Consider the following 16,493-nt stretch of genomic DNA (forward strand, 5'->3'; position numbering starts at 1 on the left):
TTTGTTGTTGCAAGTTTTTGAAATTCCGTAAGCGTTTCACCAACTATGTAAGTATAATAATATTAATAAAGTGAGTTGTAATATTTTTCTCTTCAGATTAAAATTTGCAATACTTCTCGGTAGAACGGCACTAATGGCGACATTATGGACATTTTTCATAGAAAAAATATCTTTTTTATACCCAAATATTGTTCTTCTATTAGTATCCCTTCATGCAAAAAATAAATATAAAAAACGCTTCTTATTTAGTGGTTCCCCTTAAGTGTTAACTCATTTGATGATATTTTTGTGTTATACTTAATTCTGCCAAACAGATGTTAATTTTCCGCAAATGGCGTTTTTTTTTCTTTCGTCAGCGAAAGCTTAAACTTAAATCAAGTTATATTTTTTGTTTTTAATTTCTTTTTGCATTTAGATATTTCTATACATTTACAGCTATAGTGTTTATTTGTGCCTACGCTAATTTGTTCGGCGGTTCCATTCCAGTCAAACGCATTAGATATTTTAATAGCTCAATAATTGTTCAGTCATATTTAAATTCAGTCGAAACCTACACATATGTACCTACGAAGTATTGAGAAATACGATTAGAGCTCCACATTATTGAGATTCGAACCCGAGGATGAGGGCAGATCAACATCGCTAGGTGGTACAAAGGTGCCCATTGATTGTACTGATTTGTTCTTTTCAGCCAATTTCAGCATTTCTGCCTTTAGCTTGTCAAGAATGGCATAATTTGGCTGATTTATAGCAGCTTTGCTCTGCAGTACAGTGATTTCCTGCTCCTCCAGCTTCTTTTCTTTGAAAGTTTTAATTGAGTTATTGCCATATAAGCGTAACAGAGAACCCCAAGTCTTGATGTGTGGATGCAAAATCTGTGAAAAAGGTTATTTTTTTAGCAAAGTAGTACTAGAGTTAAAAGTTATTGTATTTCTTTTTTCTCAATAAGCAATTGCAGTGCACCTGTAATATCGCCTGTGAAGCCAATTGCTTGCCCTCGCGCTTATTTTTACACAGCACTTTGGCTGTATGTTTGCCCACAGTCATGGTGAATTCATTTTTCTTATTTTTCGTGCGATTAATTTCATAATTTATTTGCACATCGCCCAGACCGAAGTTACGTTGCAGACAGGTGAGCAGAATGGCATGCGGCGATGGCTCTGTTGTTTTGTTGCAAAATTCAGCAACACGTGGATCTTGAATTTTGATATCATCAAACACCTAAGAAAAAAAAATTAAAGCAACATTAATATTTAGCCAAAAATGTGCGGAAGAAACTGTAGCTTAACGCACTGATAGATCTTTGTGGTTGGTTTTTGGTGTGCTCTTATCCTGCTTAATACCCGTGATTTTGTCCTTCATTTCGGGTATCAATATCTCTAATGTCTCACGAGCAGCATCTGATTTCGCCTGCTTCTTACTGGTGCCATAACCTGTGCCATATTTCAAATCATTGATAGATACAGTGGCCGAGTAGGGTGTTGCAGCATTTTCCAGCTCTTTAAATTCGTATGTAGGCTGTTTCTTCAGCGCATGCTGCACATACTCATGCAATATACACACATAACTCTTGCCATTTGGGTTCATAATCCACTCTTTGCGACCGCGAGAATTCGCATTCGCATCGCCGCTTGGCGCCAAAATTGGAAATTTAATCAGCTTCGTGCCATCGGGGAGTGTAGGGCGTTGTAAGTTTTTAATGTGTTTGCGATTCTTTGTGAATTTCCGGCGCGCATTCCACGACCGAAAACGCAAAACGCGTATTACCTTGAATTTAAACAATTTGGTGCAGTATTTATTCAATTGTTCTGGCGTCAACGACTCTTTTTGCGTATTTTCGGTAACGGTAACGATTTTTGCAGGCGGTACTAGGCTCTTCAAAGCCGCTACATTAGCAGCCAAGTCCTCTGGATTCGCAGTGGTTGCCATGACGCCTGCGAGGGTTGATGCTGAATTTTTGGAAAGTAATGACGCAGGCACTATAGTAGCTGTAGGCTCACTTGTGTCCATGGCTTCGCCATTTTCTGCAATGCCATTAGTCGAAGACGAAACTTGTGTTGATTGGCTAGTCTCCGTAACGGGACTCACGCTGCTGCTGACGCCAGTAAATGGACATTTGCCCACATTATTTTCATTGGTCTCATTGGTATCGTGGGGTATATCCCCTGCATCTTCTTTTGCCGATTCTTGTTTTTGGCGGTCCGCCTCCTCTTCTTCAAGCGCGCGTCGATAATTCAGACATGGAATAGCGCCTAATGGTATGGCATGTTTCTGAAGGTAAACAATCATTTAATGAATATGGAGATCTATGTAAATCTTCATAAATATAAAAAAAATACTATGGTTTTTTTTTAATTATCCAAATATACGTTTTAGAGATGCTGAACATATTCACTCAACTACGAACTTGCCAAAAAACTTTAAAAGCTAGCAGCAACTTACTCGCACACTGCCATGACCAAGAAAATATGGTCTCGACGCTGAAACGACACGCGTTTGTTTATGCAGAAATAGTGGCATGCCGCTGTTGTGAGTCACCTGAACCCAACCCTCTGGTAAAACCTCAAAATGGTTATGTCCTTTCTCTGAAAATTCGCAACGAGCATATAATTTTAAAGATTTGTCCAATGAAAGCGATTTTCTACAAACCTTCCAGGACAGTTTTAAAGCGTTCCTCATATTTCGGTTTCTTCGGTTCCTTTAAGTCATCAGGTAAATTCTCGTTGAGCAGGTTCTCTATCTCATTGTCGTCAATATCCAAATCAGAGGATTCATAACCATCACCGTGATCATGATTTTTATCGCCATTTTCGCTGCCGATGTCTGATAAATGAAATAAGTTCATGATTTATAACAGTTGAGAGGATGAAATAATACATAAGTAGAAACGCACAAATATACCAAGCAGCACACGAATTCCTTTCTTTTTTCAGATTTGTATCGTTGCATGAGACAATAATGGAAATATGAACCACGCTTAGCTATACATGTACATGTATATTCATACACATAAACATATTTCCTGTTTACTTGTGAGAACCAATGTTTACAGAGTTGGGGTCTTATTTAAATATACTCGTAGACAAAATCTTAATATGTAACAGATAATGCATAAACTTATTAGATATCTTAATATTTGTACGTATGTGTATGTACATACATATATGTATATACTAAGTGAATTTAAATTAAAGGCTAATTTTTATATGATATGCCTACATACATATTTATGTAGGTACATGTGTATATGACGTGGAATTTATTTACAGCTTACCTTTCTTATATTGAACTTCACTGGAGATCTCCAAACGTACAATCGGTATCATACGCATGTTTATATGATTTTTTCTTTTTTTTTTTTAATTATAAGATTTTGTGCTGTATTAATCTATTAGCGCGCTCTTTTCCATTTTGTAGCGTATCCAGATTGTGATCTCAACAATAGAGAACAAAAATATGCTGCTCATATCTCAAGGAAAGCAATACAAAATAAAAGAAGCCTATCACACTTATCTTCTGGTTCTTAAAAAATATTTAATTCCTACACAACGGCATTTTTCAACCTGTGCTACTACCTTAAAGCTCCTGAATGCCCTTTTCTAGCAGCACATCTAAGCATTTATTTTTCATATAGGTACGGCACTATATTGAAAGAGCGTTAAAGTTTATATGTATGTGTTTAAACAAGATTTTTGTTAGATAAAGCATCTATGCCAAATGCCGGTTAAATAATTAGAGCTAAACGCTACATTGTCTAGTAAAATCAAAAGTCTGTCAACTGTAGCAGTACTATACATACCCGAATCTTCAGTGCCAGAGCCCTGTACTTCGTCAAGCACTTGAAATTGTCGCAACTGTTGGTCGAGCGCTCCGCTTTGATTATTTTCCTCAACACGTGTCTTCATTTCCTCAATAGCGCTTAACGAGAAACCTCTCTCCTTCATTGCAGTTGCTTCCTCGTACATAGTTTGCTCATCGAGACGCGCTTTTTTACTAGGTTGTGGCGACGAGGAGCGCGGCGAGGGTGATCGAGGCATACTATCACTTTCGCTAGACATTTTTGTATTACGTATTCGCAAATCTTTTTTTTTTATTTATTACAGAAGGTAATGATTCTCTACTTCATGCAAGCTTCAAATTATGGTCGATTAAAGGCTGCTCTTTAAAACATCCAACCTGATGGAATCCAACTTTTGTATTGATTTTTAATAGAAATTGGATTGGTCACATTGGTTATTTTAGAACAAGCCCAAATTAATGCACCTGGCTATCTCTCAAAGAATTTTATTTCCAGCGTTGGGTTAAATGGCAGAAGCAACTTTCGCAATGGATTCTGTTTTGAAATTTGTATTTAGTTTAAAATACACGAAACCACTGCAAAAGTACTTCTTTGAAGATTTAATCTCTTATTTAGTATGTAGGAAATTTTCAGTGAAAATTCGGCGTTGCATTCAATTGATAAAAATAATTTTCACGCGTATTTATTTGCACAAAACTAGTGATAACTTTTTATTAGTCGATTAACAATTAGAAATGCAAACGATGCATCGAAGTTTTCAAAACATCGATGTTTCGTTCAAAAATATCGAGGAACGACGTGCACGAAAAGTTGAGAGTTGGCCATATTTCTGCGTTGTGTTGGCGTTGGCGTTGCCCAACTTTGATTATGTTGATATTTTCATATAAATGCATGTATTCAGATACTACGTTTATGCATAGGCTAATTCACGAATTCATTTCACGAACTTGGGTTAAAATTGGCTGCATAAATACCATTTCATGAATTCAGTTATGCACGAAAGTTAACCATGAATTCGGCATCATTTCATGAAATCGTGAAGTGTATGTCCGGCAACGCCATATTTCACAATCAGCTGTTTACCAGGGTATGATGTTTTTAGATTAAAAAGCTAGAGTGACATAACCATGATTTAAAACACTTATGTCAAATCGTTGAAATAAAAAATAAATTCAAATAGAATAAACAGAAAATATATTATAACAAATTTAAATATAATATGGTTCATTGCCTGGTACCAACGACTTATGCAAATTCAAAAGTATTTCAAAAAAGTCAAAACCCTACTGTTTAGTTCCTCGCCAGTGCATTGCCACTTTTTAAGGCACTTTATTTCATGAATTCGCGAACGATGTATAAAGGGGACCATTTTTGAATTCATGCATTTTCTCGCATAAACGCAGTAATAGTCAGCTGTGCGACGCCAACACCAACCCAACGCCAAGATTTTATGTAAACGGGCCTGAACGCGAAGTTGTATTTGTAACAACGAAAACCAAATTTTCTTAAATAAAAGTGTAAAATAGTGGTGCTTGTGATGTAAACAAATGCTCACAAACTTTTCTCACAACCAGACAGAGAACCAAATACAATAGGTTTGTTCGTCGAGCGAAAAATTTGTACGAATTTGTACGAATTATCACGATTTTTGCCCAAATCGCGTTCGTGCAGACCAAAAAATTATCCAACACTCAAAAATTGTGAGAGCAAAGTGACAGTTCTCTTGGAGAGAAGTTGCAAATTCTTGCTGGAAAAAATTTTGCCAGCAAGAATTTGCAAACACGAAAAACATGTGGTGGTGGCGCATGGTTGCATTTTTGTCTACAATAATTTGAATAAATTAGTTCGTTAAATTTAAAAATTTATAAACACGAGCGATTTTTTTATGAAAAAAGGAAGTAAATAATTTTTGATATAATTAATTTAGTTAACTCCAATGATTTGAACTTAATTCGGCTGAAAAAAATGGTATTCGCAATCGGAATGCAATTGCAACCAGAGTCGATTTAAGAAACCCGACAGCTAGTACGATGAAGATATTGAAATGTATGTTAAAGAAAGTCAGAACAACAAGAAATATACATGTATATCCTGTTTTTGGCCATCCGAAAGAATTTTAAAAATTCTATAAAAATTTTTTATGTTTGAAATGCAACCGTGGACGCCAGCTGGCAGCGAAACTTGCAAATTCCTGCAAATTTGCGTTCGTGCAGAAATTTGCAAGTTTCTCAATATGAGAGAAAATTTGAGAGAATTTTTTCTTACTCTCTGATATTTTGATTGTTGGATAATTCTTGCTGGATTTTCGACGAACAAACCTACTGTCGGGTTCTTGCGTGATCTTGTATTTTTGGTTCATGGTGTTTGGCAGATGTTTAAACATTTTTAGTAGGAGGTATAGATGTGGGGTAATGGGAGCTGTTCAGAAAGCAAAACGTCATCAAACCAAAATCTGATTGCAACACTGGTTAAGGACAGATATGTTACCTTGTCATTGGTGGAAAAATTTCAGACGTCGCAGGAAAGATTTTCTTTGTATAAAATCGAATTAATTAAATTTCCTATAATAGTAACAACCAAATCGGTGTTCTACTTTAGTAGAGCATTGTTATAGAAGCAAGGGAGTCTCAGCTGATGTATAATAGCTGTGAAAATTAAGAGAACTTTTGTGAGGCAAGTGTTGAAAATCGATTTTTGTTTATTTTCTCTGCGAATTTGCCGACTGTCGATGTCTTTCAAACTCCGCCGAGTTAGCAAATTACACATAAAATTAAAAATTTTCTTACGAATAAACATTTTTACGTCAGTGTGCTAACAAAAGGAGAAACTGCAAGTAGAGCTGTATCTAGTAATTTGCTGCAAAGGTACACGACACTAGTATCAAACTGGTAACGAACTAAATCCAAGAAAATGGCACATTCGATGCACACAGAACGCAGCATTCATGAAATGCTCAAGGACACACCACCTATGAATGAAAGTGCCAGCGCCATACACAGCGGAACGGAAGGCCGACCTTTTATGCCACCAAATAGTCTACCACTTCATAATCATTCGGGTAAGCTTGCAATAATTACACTCATTAGGTTTTCAATAAAATTTGCATATAAAAAATTTGTGTGGTTTCTTTAGCACCTGCCACACCCATGGCACAAACCAGTCCACAAAATGGCATGGATGCGGGTCTGCTACGTACGGGAGCATCTAAAATCGACAGCATAAAGAATTGGAGCATATCAACTTACAAATGTACTCGCCAAATAATGTTAGAAAAACTGGGTAAATCACAACGCACCGTTGATTCAGAGTTAGAAGCTCAAATCGAACAGTTGCGGGAGACACAGCGCAAATATCTTTCGATTTTACGATTAACGCGCGCCTTTAGTTCACATTTTCATCATGTAGTTGCAACACAACATGCGCTGGCCGAAGCATTTGCAGATTTAGCACAGAAAAGTCCAGAACTGCAGGAGGAGTTCACTTGTAACTCGGAAACACAACGAAATCTTACGAAAAATGGCGAATTGCTCTTGAGTGCGCTGAATTTCTTTATCTCTTCGGTAAATACATTGTGCAATAAAACTATTGATGACACATTGCTCACGATTAAGCAATATGAAACGGCAAGGTATGAAAATTATTATTTATGTGTGTACATACATTAAGAAAATTGTAACTTTTTATATGTACGTGCTCGCAACAAATAGAGTGGAGTTCGATGCATATCGCATGGATTTAGAGAATGCCAAACCCGAATTGCCACAAAGTCCAATCACTGAAGAAGCGCAAAAAAACTTTTCACATCATAAAGAACTTTATGAAAAGTTGCGTGCTGATGTGGCAGTAAAAATGCAATTTCTCGACGAGAACAGGGTAATGGTACAACTAATGGTTCTATTTATTTTTAAAATCTTTAACTCTCATTCATTGTTTCAGATTAAAGTGATGCACAAACAGTTGGTGCTGCTACATAATGCAATTGCGGCGTACTTTTCCGGCAATGCTGTTGCTCTTGAGAGCACAATAAAACAATTTAACATTAAAGTATACAAATTTTATAAATATGTTAAAGTCAAAAACTAATTACTTATTATTTTAGTTAAAAGCGCCTAATGCCTCGACTGGGTCCTGGCTGGAGCAGTAGTATTTCTAAATAACTGTCCCTTAAAGCACCCAGCGGTCATATGCAACTATAAGCTAGCATATAAAATAAAATACCTTGTCGAAAAGCAAACTAAGGGAAGAATATTGAGTGCGATATACATACATCTTAAGCTAACTGCATTGGAATGAATTTTCTAATTAAGCATAACTAAGGTAACGGATATAAAATTTGGTTGAAAACGTATAGATAACGTGCATACATAGATGTATCTAAATGTACTCTTCATTGCTTTTCCCGTAATTTTCAATAACTAATGAGAAAAAAAGATAATGAAATCAATTTGTAAGAGAGAAAGCAGCACCACATAACAAGTTAGTATTCTAAGAACACATAATACAATAGTTCCTCAGTTTCTCCTGATCAAGTAAAATCACTAATTATGATTTAAACTGGAAAAGTTTGGTTAGGGTGTTTGTTTTAATACTTCTAACTTAAAATGAGAATCACATAACTCGAATTTTGGTTAATATTTCTTTTACTTACAATATATTTTTAAAAGATGATCCCATCTAAGCAAAAACCATCAGTAAACTCTACTGCACGATAGAAATATATGTGTAAGTATGCAAATTCTATCAATTTATTCATTCGGCAATTGATTATGTATTGTCGAAGTATTTACTTTTCATAATTTGTGAATTATATTTTAAGTAAATCATTCAAAATCGGCCTACAGATCCATATACATACCTAAATGAAGTTTTACAGTATTGACCGACAAAGCAAAAAATTTAATCGATTTTTCTTAGCTCCATTAATGTTTAAATTTTATACTTATGTAAGCCCACAAAAGTCTAATGAAAAGTAATATGTATAAGAAAATTGAAAACATAAATGTGTATTCTAGTCAACAAATATTAAAAATATATACATATATATTATAAAAGAAATATATACAGCTTTCTTTTTACAAAAGAAACGTATTGTAATTACTGGATACTTATTACATAGCATAGGACATCCCCTTCAGTTTTTCTCCAATTTCATATCCTTCATTTTATCATTAAGCACAGTTTCTTCATCTTCCTCTGCTTTAAACATGCTCTGGAAATATAATTGAAAATTAGTTATTAGTCATCGTTAAGGCGGTTCTTTCTCGTTTGGCAAATCAAACTTACAGCATCATAGATGACTTTAATGATGAGAGAACAACTCGGGCATGTAGCTACTTCCTCTCCCTCCATTAGTTCTTCCTATAAAAAGCAAATAAAATTAAGTACTTATTTGGTCACCAAAAGCTCGTCCGTTTGTTCTAAGTATGCCACTGTTACCTTGGTTATTTGAAATCGATCTCCGCACGGACATGGATAATAATAAACCTCCTCTTCCTCATCATATTCCATGTCTTCGATTTCGACTTCATCGTGATAAACACTCATTTTATACCGTTATCACATAATCCCTACAAAGTTACTAAAAATTTACCAATGAAATTCACGTTGTCCGAAATCGCAAAAACGCTACCAGCAGCATGTTGACAAAACGATTCAAGAGCTGTCAGTTGTCAGTAGAGCTGGAAAACTATCCATGGCACTATCGATGGTATCGATGGTTTTAGACTATGGAAAACATTGATGGTTTTGTAAGCACTATCGATAGTTTCCACTCATTCATATATTATTCAGTAATAGTAAAAGCCCGCGGTAGCCATGAACGAAAGACACAAGATCACACGGGAAGGAAAGAAAGAAAAAAGTTATTTTCTTTTTTTAATCATTTTTATTATGCAAATTCTTCTATAAATCATGCCGTTGTGTTAAATTATTCTTTGCCTTATGTGTTTACACGAAGTTATCTGGAACGCAACTCTTGTGAGTCGGGACATTTAGCAAAGGTCAAATAATTTTAGAGCGCAGATGCTGCTTGAAGCCAAAAATTGTTAATAAACTTATTTCCCTTAACAAAAATATGCAAACATTTTGGCTATTCTGATCTCATTTTCAATAAAAGTTTTTATGTCTAATTTTTGGAACTTTAATCAAAACTACCGATAGTACTATCGATAGTCGCGACATTTTCGATAGTATCGATACTATCGATGGCTGCGATTATCGACTAGTCGATAGTTTTCCAGTTCTAGTTGACAGTTGCATTCTAGGTTTGTTCGTTTTTAAGAAGCAAACAGCTGTTCATGCCAATTCTCGGCAGGGAGCGAGCAAAACAAAACATTGGAAATTGAATTATTCTAAATTCGTATTAATGAAAATGTCTGCCGCGAAATTCAGTGATGCAAATCTTTATGAACTCCTCGGTATAGAGCTTGAAGCTGAGCAAGCGGAGATTCGTAAAGCCTATCGCAAAAAAGCATTGGAATGCCATCCTGACAAAAATCCGGACAATCCCAAGGCGGCAGAGCTCTTCCACGAATTATCCAAAGCTTTGGAGATACTCAGTGATGCATCAGCACGTAGCGCTTACGACAAAGTATTGAAAGCTAAAAAGGCATCTGAACTACGAAACAAGCAATTAGATAGTAAGCGACAAAAATTTAAAGCGGATTTGGAACAACGTGAGCGGGATGCCTTATACACATTGTTTAGCAAGCAGCCATATCCCACGGCTCCTAAAAGCGACGAGGAAGTATTGCAGGATCAAATTGAACGACTTCGGCGGGAGGGCTCAAAACTCCTGGAGGAAGAACAGCGCTTAATGAGAGAACAATTGCTACGTACAGTGGCCGAAACCCAGAAGACGAAAGCGGCAACATCGTTTGATTCATCGGCTCATCGTATTAAAATTAAATGGAAAGCAGAAAAGAAAGATCCCAATAACGGTGGCTACACACAAGAAAAATTACAAAATTTCCTGAAAAAGTACGGCGAGCTTGTAGCATTGGTGATGTCGAAGAAAACTGGCAGTGCGTTAGTAGAATTCCAAACCCTTGATGCTGCAGAGATGGCACTCGCTTACGAAAAGGGTCTAGTGGAAAATCCACTACAATTGGAATGGGTCACTCCAACAACAACAAAGGCGGCAGAGAAACCCACAAGTTCTTCGCTGGATTATGAAGACTTGGTCATGCGTAAACTGCGGCAAGCTGAAGAGCGCAAAAAGTTAATAGCACAGATGCAAGCAGAAGATGAAGCAGAGGGTTAAACTAAACTCAGTACATATAGTAATTAAAATAAAACCGTGGTTAAGATTAATTGTCAGAAAAATGTTTTTTGAAAAGTAAGGTATAGTTAATTTGAGACGAGACATGCCAAACCTGTTTGTGTTATATACATAATTGCATCCCCAATTCCGGATTGCCGGAAATTCAAATTTCCTATAAAATATAGTGATAATTTGTAGTTGCGTTCGATAACAAAATTAGCTAACACCAGCCATCAATCAAAATCGAGAGAGTAAGCGAAAATTCTCTCCCAAAGAAAAGAAAAATCAATAAAGTAAACTAACAGGAAATTAGCCATCACTTGCAAAAACCGGAAGAAGAAGACACACCAGCTGACTTTGTTTGTTTTATTTGTAAACAAACTGAAATTCATGTTGCCTCCATGGAAGAAAAAAGGAAAGTGAATGTTCAATGTTCGCCAGGAACATTTCTAGAAGTAAAAACTTGTTGGCGCTATCATAAAGTCACATAGCAGGCAGCCAAAAAGCATATAAATACCAAAACTCGGAAAATGCAATTTGGTTTGTGTACAGAAATTGCAACCATATGTTTTGTGATCATATGTTTTCGTGTTGGATAATTTTTGCTGACTAAAATTTTGCCAGTACGAAATGAACGCTTCTCTTGCATCAAAATGAACGCTTGCTCTCTCAATTTTTGTGTGTTGGATATTTTTATTGTCGTTATCGAACGCCATGCAGTAAAAATTTGGAAAAACTATTACAAATTTTTGACTTGTCGAACGCAACTATTTTTTGTCGTTATCGAACGCTATCCAGTAAAAATTTGGAAAACTATTACAAATTTTTGACTTGTCGAACGCAACTTGTGATAATTATCTGTTAAGAAACAAAGCTATTAGTCCACTTTCAGACACGTCAAGTCTTGAAAGCAATTTTATCGCATTCTCTTTTGTGTTTTCTCTTTGCTTCCACACGCATCAAGTTTTATTGAATTCAACTACTTGGTTCTTTAAACGGGAAGCAACGAAAAGATCAAAAGAGAACAAGAAAACTTTAAACTCGTCACTTCCTCCCCCACAAGTAACGAGTTGCCGCGACAAAAGTTTCTCTGTCTGAACCTAGCCAAATAAGTCGACGTTCAGACACGAAAACTTTTGTTGCGGAAACTCGAAGCTTGTAGGGGAGAGAGCGACGAGGAAAGGGGACGGGTACCGAGTCGCCCGTACTCGGGAAACACGCTTTGTGTTCTCGTTCGTAAGTGTAATTCAAGTTGGCGATTCACAGCTGACAACAATTGCGTACAAAAGAGTTTCTGTGTGTGAATGCAAAGGGCAACACCAAAAGAGAAATCGCCGATAATAAGAAACTCGAGTTTCCGTGTTTGAACGCAGACTAAGCAATCAGCTGTTCGTTGTTGACGTGATCCTTTCCTTTGCCAGTTATTCATTTGGAAAATGTTATGGGATGATAAAAAATTCTGAATTTTATTTGTAAACAATCCTTGGTATTATGGACCGGAGCAAACTTGAAACTTTGGTTTCTGCACAAAAGGAACAGTTAGCTAGATACGAGAAGAGATTAAAAGGTATGTATTGAAGAAAGTGAAAAATCGAATATTAGTAGTACATACATATGTCCTTTCCATGAACCAACAACTATGTATTTTTGGTTCATGTGTCCTTTCCCGTATTAGACGTCGTCACCGCCTATAAAGGGCTGCTCAAAGAAAAAGAAGCACTTGAATCCAGCTTGGCCGCAGTAACGGCATCTAACAATGAAACAAACAACAAAAAGTCCACTTCTGGCCTTGCCAACACTTTTTCGGCATCCGAAAGCGCTAGCAACGCAAGCTCTGGGAAAGAAACGAATTTCCAAGCAACAAGTGACACTGAATCGGGCATTGTTGACGAAGATAAACAGCAATTGCAGAAACAAATCCTGACACTAATGAATTCGCTAGCGACATTATCAGCAGAGAAATCTCGCATGGAGGCTTCTTTTCAAGCAGATAAGAAGCAATTACGTGGTCAACTTACCCAGAAGGATCAAATTATTACCACTTTAAAAAACACCATTAAAGAAAATGAGGACAAAGCCAAAGCTCATTTAGACGAAATGAAAGCTAAATGGATAATCGAATGTCAGGAGCGCGAAAAAGAAACGAACAATCAGATGGTTATGATCCGCGAGTTACAGAAGCTCTATGCCGATGAGAGACATTTAAAAGAAAACATTGAAATGCAGTTAAATAATTTTAAAACTCAATTCGCCAGCAATGAAACAGAAAATGTACATGTTCGTGATCTCCAAATCCAGCTAAAAGAGGCCAAATCACAATTGAGGCAAATGCAAGCGAGCGGTACTGTCAAACAAGCTTTAAAAGATGCTGAAAGCGCCGCCGATAGCACGACTTTATTAAAGCAGGTGCAACAGCAGATGCAACAACTTAAAGATCAACACGCGGTTGCTATTAAGAATGAGCAGCGCCGCGTATTGCACGCGGAAGAGCGGAGTAGACATCAAGCTGCTTTGCATGAGGATCGCGTGGCCAACTTAGAGGCACGTTTGGCAGAGCTTAGTAGCACTGTTGGTAACTACGATCGACTACGTCAGCAAGATCAGGAAAGCATACAAACACTGCGCAAGAAGTTGCAAGAACTAGAGCATAACACGGACTCAAAACTGAACTCGGCAAGTACTACAGATTACAATGCTGATCGCTGGCGCCGAAAGTTAAGTAATACAGCATACGACATTGCAACCCTTGCTGATGAAATTCTGCGCCTGAAAAAGTTGTTACTCGCGGAAAATTCTCGCTCTGCGAACCCCATAGATTTGAGTAAAATTTTTTCTGTCGTCTCTGATCATACACAATGTCGAGAAGAGTTAGAACACTTGCAACAACAATATGATTCTTGCAAGACGGAACTGTTGCAGTATCAAGATCATATGCAGGTCCAAAAGTCGCACATATCCACTTTGCAAGACAAGGTGAAGGTGCTGAACCGCAACATAGATGAGCAAGAGTTAGAATTGAAAAACCAGGCGGAAAAGCTTCGACAAGCTATTAAAGAGGAACGCACCAAATGGAAGAGCAAACTAAACGATTTGGAAAACGAGACACGTTGCAAAGTGGTTGATCTGGAACAGCAATTACAAAAACAAAGGCAGCGGTCTTTGCACTTGCTCGACGAAAAGGAGCAAGAGATAAAAACATTGCAAACATCATTTGAAGTTTTCCACAGTGTCACGTTACCGGTCTCAACTAATGATTCACAGGCCGAACAAAACGTGACAACTTCAGCTTCTGACGCAGAAAGCAATGATGGTGGTGGACCTGTCGGAGTAAGCGCTCAAACGGGCACAAAAGTAGCAATTAGAGCAAAAAAGTTATCAATTGGCGACAACTGTCACATGCTGCATTATGCCAACGAACTTGCGCGTAAAGATATTGAAATAGCGGGCCTGCGAAAGGCAAAATATGCCGCTGAATCCTCTTTGCGAAAAGCTATACAAGAAAAGGTGAACGCACAGGAAGACCTCTGCGATAAAGTTGCACTGCTAGAAGAGCAAGTGGATAGGTAGTTATGCTTTTAAGAACCTTAAATTGACAGTTGTTTAATTTTTACCTTTATAACTTTAGATTAGAACGCTGCAAGACACGGGAAGGCGCCAATCTTGAGTATTTGAAGAATGTGATCATTAGTTACATTGTAACACGCGATCCTGACGGTAAGCGTCACATGCTCAATGCCATTAGCGCAGTGCTTCAGTTAACGCCAGCTGAAATGCAAACGATTAACAACACATTCCAGAAAAAGTAGTTGGTTAAATGCTGTCGATGTACTATTTGAAATATGTTAATATATGCCAACAACTAATTAATCGACAGAACTATTTAATTTCCTTAACAGAATAAACATTTTTAACAATATCAACAATTTAAAATCAATATGTACCTATTTGATAACAATAAAATGAAGAAATTATAAATTAGATGCGTATTATTGAAATCCACTGACTGGAAATTTTTCGAGATGCTTTCTCACAACGGCTGGAAATATTGAAAAAAATTTGAATCGTTTTCCCATTTGTGTAGGATCTGTTAGCATTTTATAGCCGCTTCTAATGATGTCATGATTTTCGGGTAAAGCAAATGCAAGTAGTTGCTGTAGAGTACAAAATAGTGATTTGGTTTTATAAATTGAGGCCATATGTACAGAAGTGTTGAATAAAGTTATGCATATCCAACATTTTTAACAATGTATACCTCTAATCGAGTATCTCCCTCCATTTTCTTTAAAAAAGTGCCCTGCTCTACCGGGCCAAAACAAATCACTTTGCCATGTTCCTCGGCGATGCGCTTGATTTGTCTAAAATCAACATCCGCTGTGAGGTCTGCTGTGCCCGGCGCCAGAAGCGGTTCGTGCAGTTTATGTTTTTTGAAAGCCTGCAAAACATTTTTAGAAAATAGCAAATTCAGAGATTACGTCTCAGTTAAAAACTACCATTACTTACTCTAAATGTATCACCCTTTTCGCCGAAATGGCCGTAATCCATAATCAAACCAATGCCACCGTCGATTTCAAATCGTTCCGCCATCATACTAATTATGCGATCTGTATCTAATGAGTATTCGAGACAATCACGCGCCTCATTTGTAATAGGCTGATACAGATGCGACACTGGAGTCTGGGCTTTCGAAATTACGTATCGAAAATCCGGTTGGTTATCGCTGTCAACGCTATCTCTGCTGTTTACATCAATTAAGACTTCTTTCCATAGTTTTCCATCACGTTGTAACTTATGTACAGGCAAAGCATCGAAGAATTCGTGTGCTAGCACTATTGAGAAGGCGCGTGGCACATCTTCTAGTCGCTTATGCCAGTATACGTGTGTACCAGTCGCTGTCTTACCAGTCTGATAGTGGGGAGAACTTTCGTCCGTCACCGTCTCGGTGCTAAAGCATAAACGCTGTCCTTGTACTTTACTTAAATGTGGACTAATTTCCACCATATGCATGGAAAATTGTCCACCGAATTTGAATTTGGTTAACACCTTAAGTACATCGCGGGCCAATGTGCCACGTCCGGGTCCTAGTTCAACAATTTGAAAAGGTAATGGGCTACCCAATTTACGCCACTCGCTTACAACCCAAATTGCCACCAACTGAGATTAAGGTAATACATATGTATATGAATAAATTGGCCATTGAAATTTACTGCGTAAGTATATATGTGTGTATACCTCGCCGAAAATTTGGCAAATTTCCGGTGATGTTATAAAGTCTCCTTCGCGCCCAAACACATCACGGTGCATATAGTAACCGCTAAGTGGATTGGTGAGAACTTCACGCATATATTCGGCAACTGTAATAGGACCTGTAGCCAATATTTTGGCCTTCAAATGCTTCGTTAAATCATTTGGTGCTTGCGACTCCTCTGTTTTTGC

General features: G+C 37.2%; 6 protein-coding genes across 7 annotated transcripts; 3 read left to right on the top strand and 3 right to left on the bottom strand.

Moving 5' to 3' along the window:
• Positions 1 to 4,494, bottom strand: LOC118739472 (microprocessor complex subunit DGCR8). The gene is made up of 6 exons (XM_036470835.1): positions 3,800 to 4,494; positions 2,650 to 2,823; positions 2,443 to 2,585; positions 1,294 to 2,271; positions 964 to 1,221; positions 1 to 875 (listed from the first exon to the last, which is right to left on the bottom strand). Exons 1-6 carry the CDS (start codon positions 4,056 to 4,058, stop codon positions 588 to 590), a joined length of 2,100 nt encoding a protein of 699 aa, XP_036326728.1. The 5' UTR covers positions 4,059 to 4,494; the 3' UTR covers positions 1 to 587.
• Positions 4,495 to 6,266: 1,772 nt separating this feature from the next.
• LOC118739482 (arfaptin-2) lies at positions 6,267 to 8,874 on the top strand. Of its 2 annotated transcripts, XR_004993028.1 has the most exons (6): positions 6,602 to 6,857; positions 6,932 to 7,427; positions 7,507 to 7,672; positions 7,736 to 7,843; positions 7,899 to 8,116; positions 8,464 to 8,874. XR_004993028.1 is itself a non-coding variant. In XM_036470845.1 (5 exons), the coding sequence occupies exons 1-5, from the start codon at positions 6,710 to 6,712 to the stop codon at positions 7,941 to 7,943; spliced, it is 963 nt and encodes a 320-aa protein (XP_036326738.1). In that variant the 5' UTR covers positions 6,267 to 6,709; the 3' UTR covers positions 7,944 to 8,444. The 2 variants fall into 2 exon arrangements, 1 of the variants encoding a protein (XP_036326738.1); XM_036470845.1 differs by lacking the exon at positions 8,464 to 8,874 and having other exon boundaries at positions 6,267 to 6,857; positions 7,899 to 8,444.
• LOC118739494 (DPH3 homolog) lies at positions 8,779 to 9,493 on the bottom strand. The gene is made up of 3 exons (XM_036470855.1): positions 9,236 to 9,493; positions 9,083 to 9,157; positions 8,779 to 9,008 (listed from the first exon to the last, which is right to left on the bottom strand). Exons 1-3 carry the CDS (start codon positions 9,341 to 9,343, stop codon positions 8,931 to 8,933), a joined length of 261 nt encoding a protein of 86 aa, XP_036326748.1. The 5' UTR covers positions 9,344 to 9,493; the 3' UTR covers positions 8,779 to 8,930.
• A 548-nt stretch (positions 9,494 to 10,041) lies between these two features.
• Positions 10,042 to 11,110, top strand: LOC118750674 (dnaJ homolog subfamily C member 17). The gene has a single exon (XM_036485410.1). It carries the CDS (start codon positions 10,164 to 10,166, stop codon positions 11,058 to 11,060), a length of 897 nt encoding a protein of 298 aa, XP_036341303.1. The 5' UTR covers positions 10,042 to 10,163; the 3' UTR covers positions 11,061 to 11,110.
• A 1,223-nt stretch (positions 11,111 to 12,333) lies between these two features.
• On the top strand, positions 12,334 to 15,015 carry LOC118739502 (GRIP and coiled-coil domain-containing protein 1). The gene is made up of 3 exons (XM_036470869.1): positions 12,334 to 12,627; positions 12,736 to 14,623; positions 14,686 to 15,015. Exons 1-3 carry the CDS (start codon positions 12,552 to 12,554, stop codon positions 14,864 to 14,866), a joined length of 2,145 nt encoding a protein of 714 aa, XP_036326762.1. The 5' UTR covers positions 12,334 to 12,551; the 3' UTR covers positions 14,867 to 15,015.
• LOC118739510 (protein arginine methyltransferase NDUFAF7 homolog, mitochondrial) lies at positions 14,894 to 16,487 on the bottom strand. Its single transcript, XM_036470881.1, has 4 exons — positions 16,290 to 16,487; positions 15,561 to 16,211; positions 15,313 to 15,492; positions 14,894 to 15,211 (listed from the first exon to the last, which is right to left on the bottom strand). Exons 1-4 carry the CDS (start codon positions 16,398 to 16,400, stop codon positions 15,047 to 15,049), a joined length of 1,107 nt encoding a protein of 368 aa, XP_036326774.1. The 5' UTR covers positions 16,401 to 16,487; the 3' UTR covers positions 14,894 to 15,046.
• Between the last annotated feature and the right edge of the window lie 6 nt (positions 16,488 to 16,493).

This window comes from Rhagoletis pomonella, unplaced genomic scaffold (genome assembly GCF_013731165.1).
Source record: "Rhagoletis pomonella isolate Grant_MI unplaced genomic scaffold, Rhpom_1.0 Rhpom_scaffold_00001, whole genome shotgun sequence".
In the NCBI taxonomy this organism is placed as follows: domain Eukaryota; kingdom Metazoa; phylum Arthropoda; class Insecta; order Diptera; family Tephritidae; genus Rhagoletis; species Rhagoletis pomonella.

Bases quoted from the DNA above. Each gene is read 5' to 3' on its own strand.
- LOC118739472 (XM_036470835.1), bottom strand. From the start codon at position 4,058: ATGTCTAGCGAAAGTGATAGTATGCCTCGATCACCCTCGCCGCGCTCC. The intron at 2,272-2,442 runs GTAAGTTGCTGC...GTTTACCTTCAG, and splicing joins TTGGTCATGGCAGTGTGCGA to AAACATGCCATACCATTAGG. The intron at 876-963 runs GTGCACTGCAAT...CCTTTTTCACAG, and splicing joins CTTCACAGGCGATATTACAG to ATTTTGCATCCACACATCAA.
- LOC118750674 (XM_036485410.1), top strand. From the start codon at position 10,164: ATGAAAATGTCTGCCGCGAAATTCAGTGATGCAAATCTTTATGAACTC.
- LOC118739510 (XM_036470881.1), bottom strand. From the start codon at position 16,400: ATGCGTGAAGTTCTCACCAATCCACTTAGCGGTTACTATATGCACCGT. The intron at 16,212-16,289 runs GTATACACACAT...CCTTAATCTCAG, and splicing joins TTTGCCAAATTTTCGGCGAG to TTGGTGGCAATTTGGGTTGT. The intron at 15,493-15,560 runs GTAAGTAATGGT...AATGTTTTGCAG, and splicing joins AAAAGGGTGATACATTTAGA to GCTTTCAAAAAACATAAACT.
- LOC118739482 (XM_036470845.1), top strand. From the start codon at position 6,710: ATGGCACATTCGATGCACACAGAACGCAGCATTCATGAAATGCTCAAG. The intron at 6,858-6,931 runs GTAAGCTTGCAA...TGGTTTCTTTAG, and splicing joins ACCACTTCATAATCATTCGG to CACCTGCCACACCCATGGCA. The intron at 7,673-7,735 runs GTAATGGTACAA...TCATTGTTTCAG, and splicing joins AATTTCTCGACGAGAACAGG to ATTAAAGTGATGCACAAACA.
- LOC118739502 (XM_036470869.1), top strand. From the start codon at position 12,552: ATGGACCGGAGCAAACTTGAAACTTTGGTTTCTGCACAAAAGGAACAG. The intron at 12,628-12,735 runs GTATGTATTGAA...TTCCCGTATTAG, and splicing joins ATACGAGAAGAGATTAAAAG to ACGTCGTCACCGCCTATAAA. The intron at 14,624-14,685 runs GTAGTTATGCTT...TTATAACTTTAG, and splicing joins CTAGAAGAGCAAGTGGATAG to ATTAGAACGCTGCAAGACAC.
- LOC118739494 (XM_036470855.1), bottom strand. From the start codon at position 9,343: ATGAGTGTTTATCACGATGAAGTCGAAATCGAAGACATGGAATATGAT. The intron at 9,158-9,235 runs GTAACAGTGGCA...TGCTTTTTATAG, and splicing joins ATCGATTTCAAATAACCAAG to GAAGAACTAATGGAGGGAGA. The intron at 9,009-9,082 runs GTAAGTTTGATT...TTATATTTCCAG, and splicing joins TTAAAGTCATCTATGATGCT to AGCATGTTTAAAGCAGAGGA.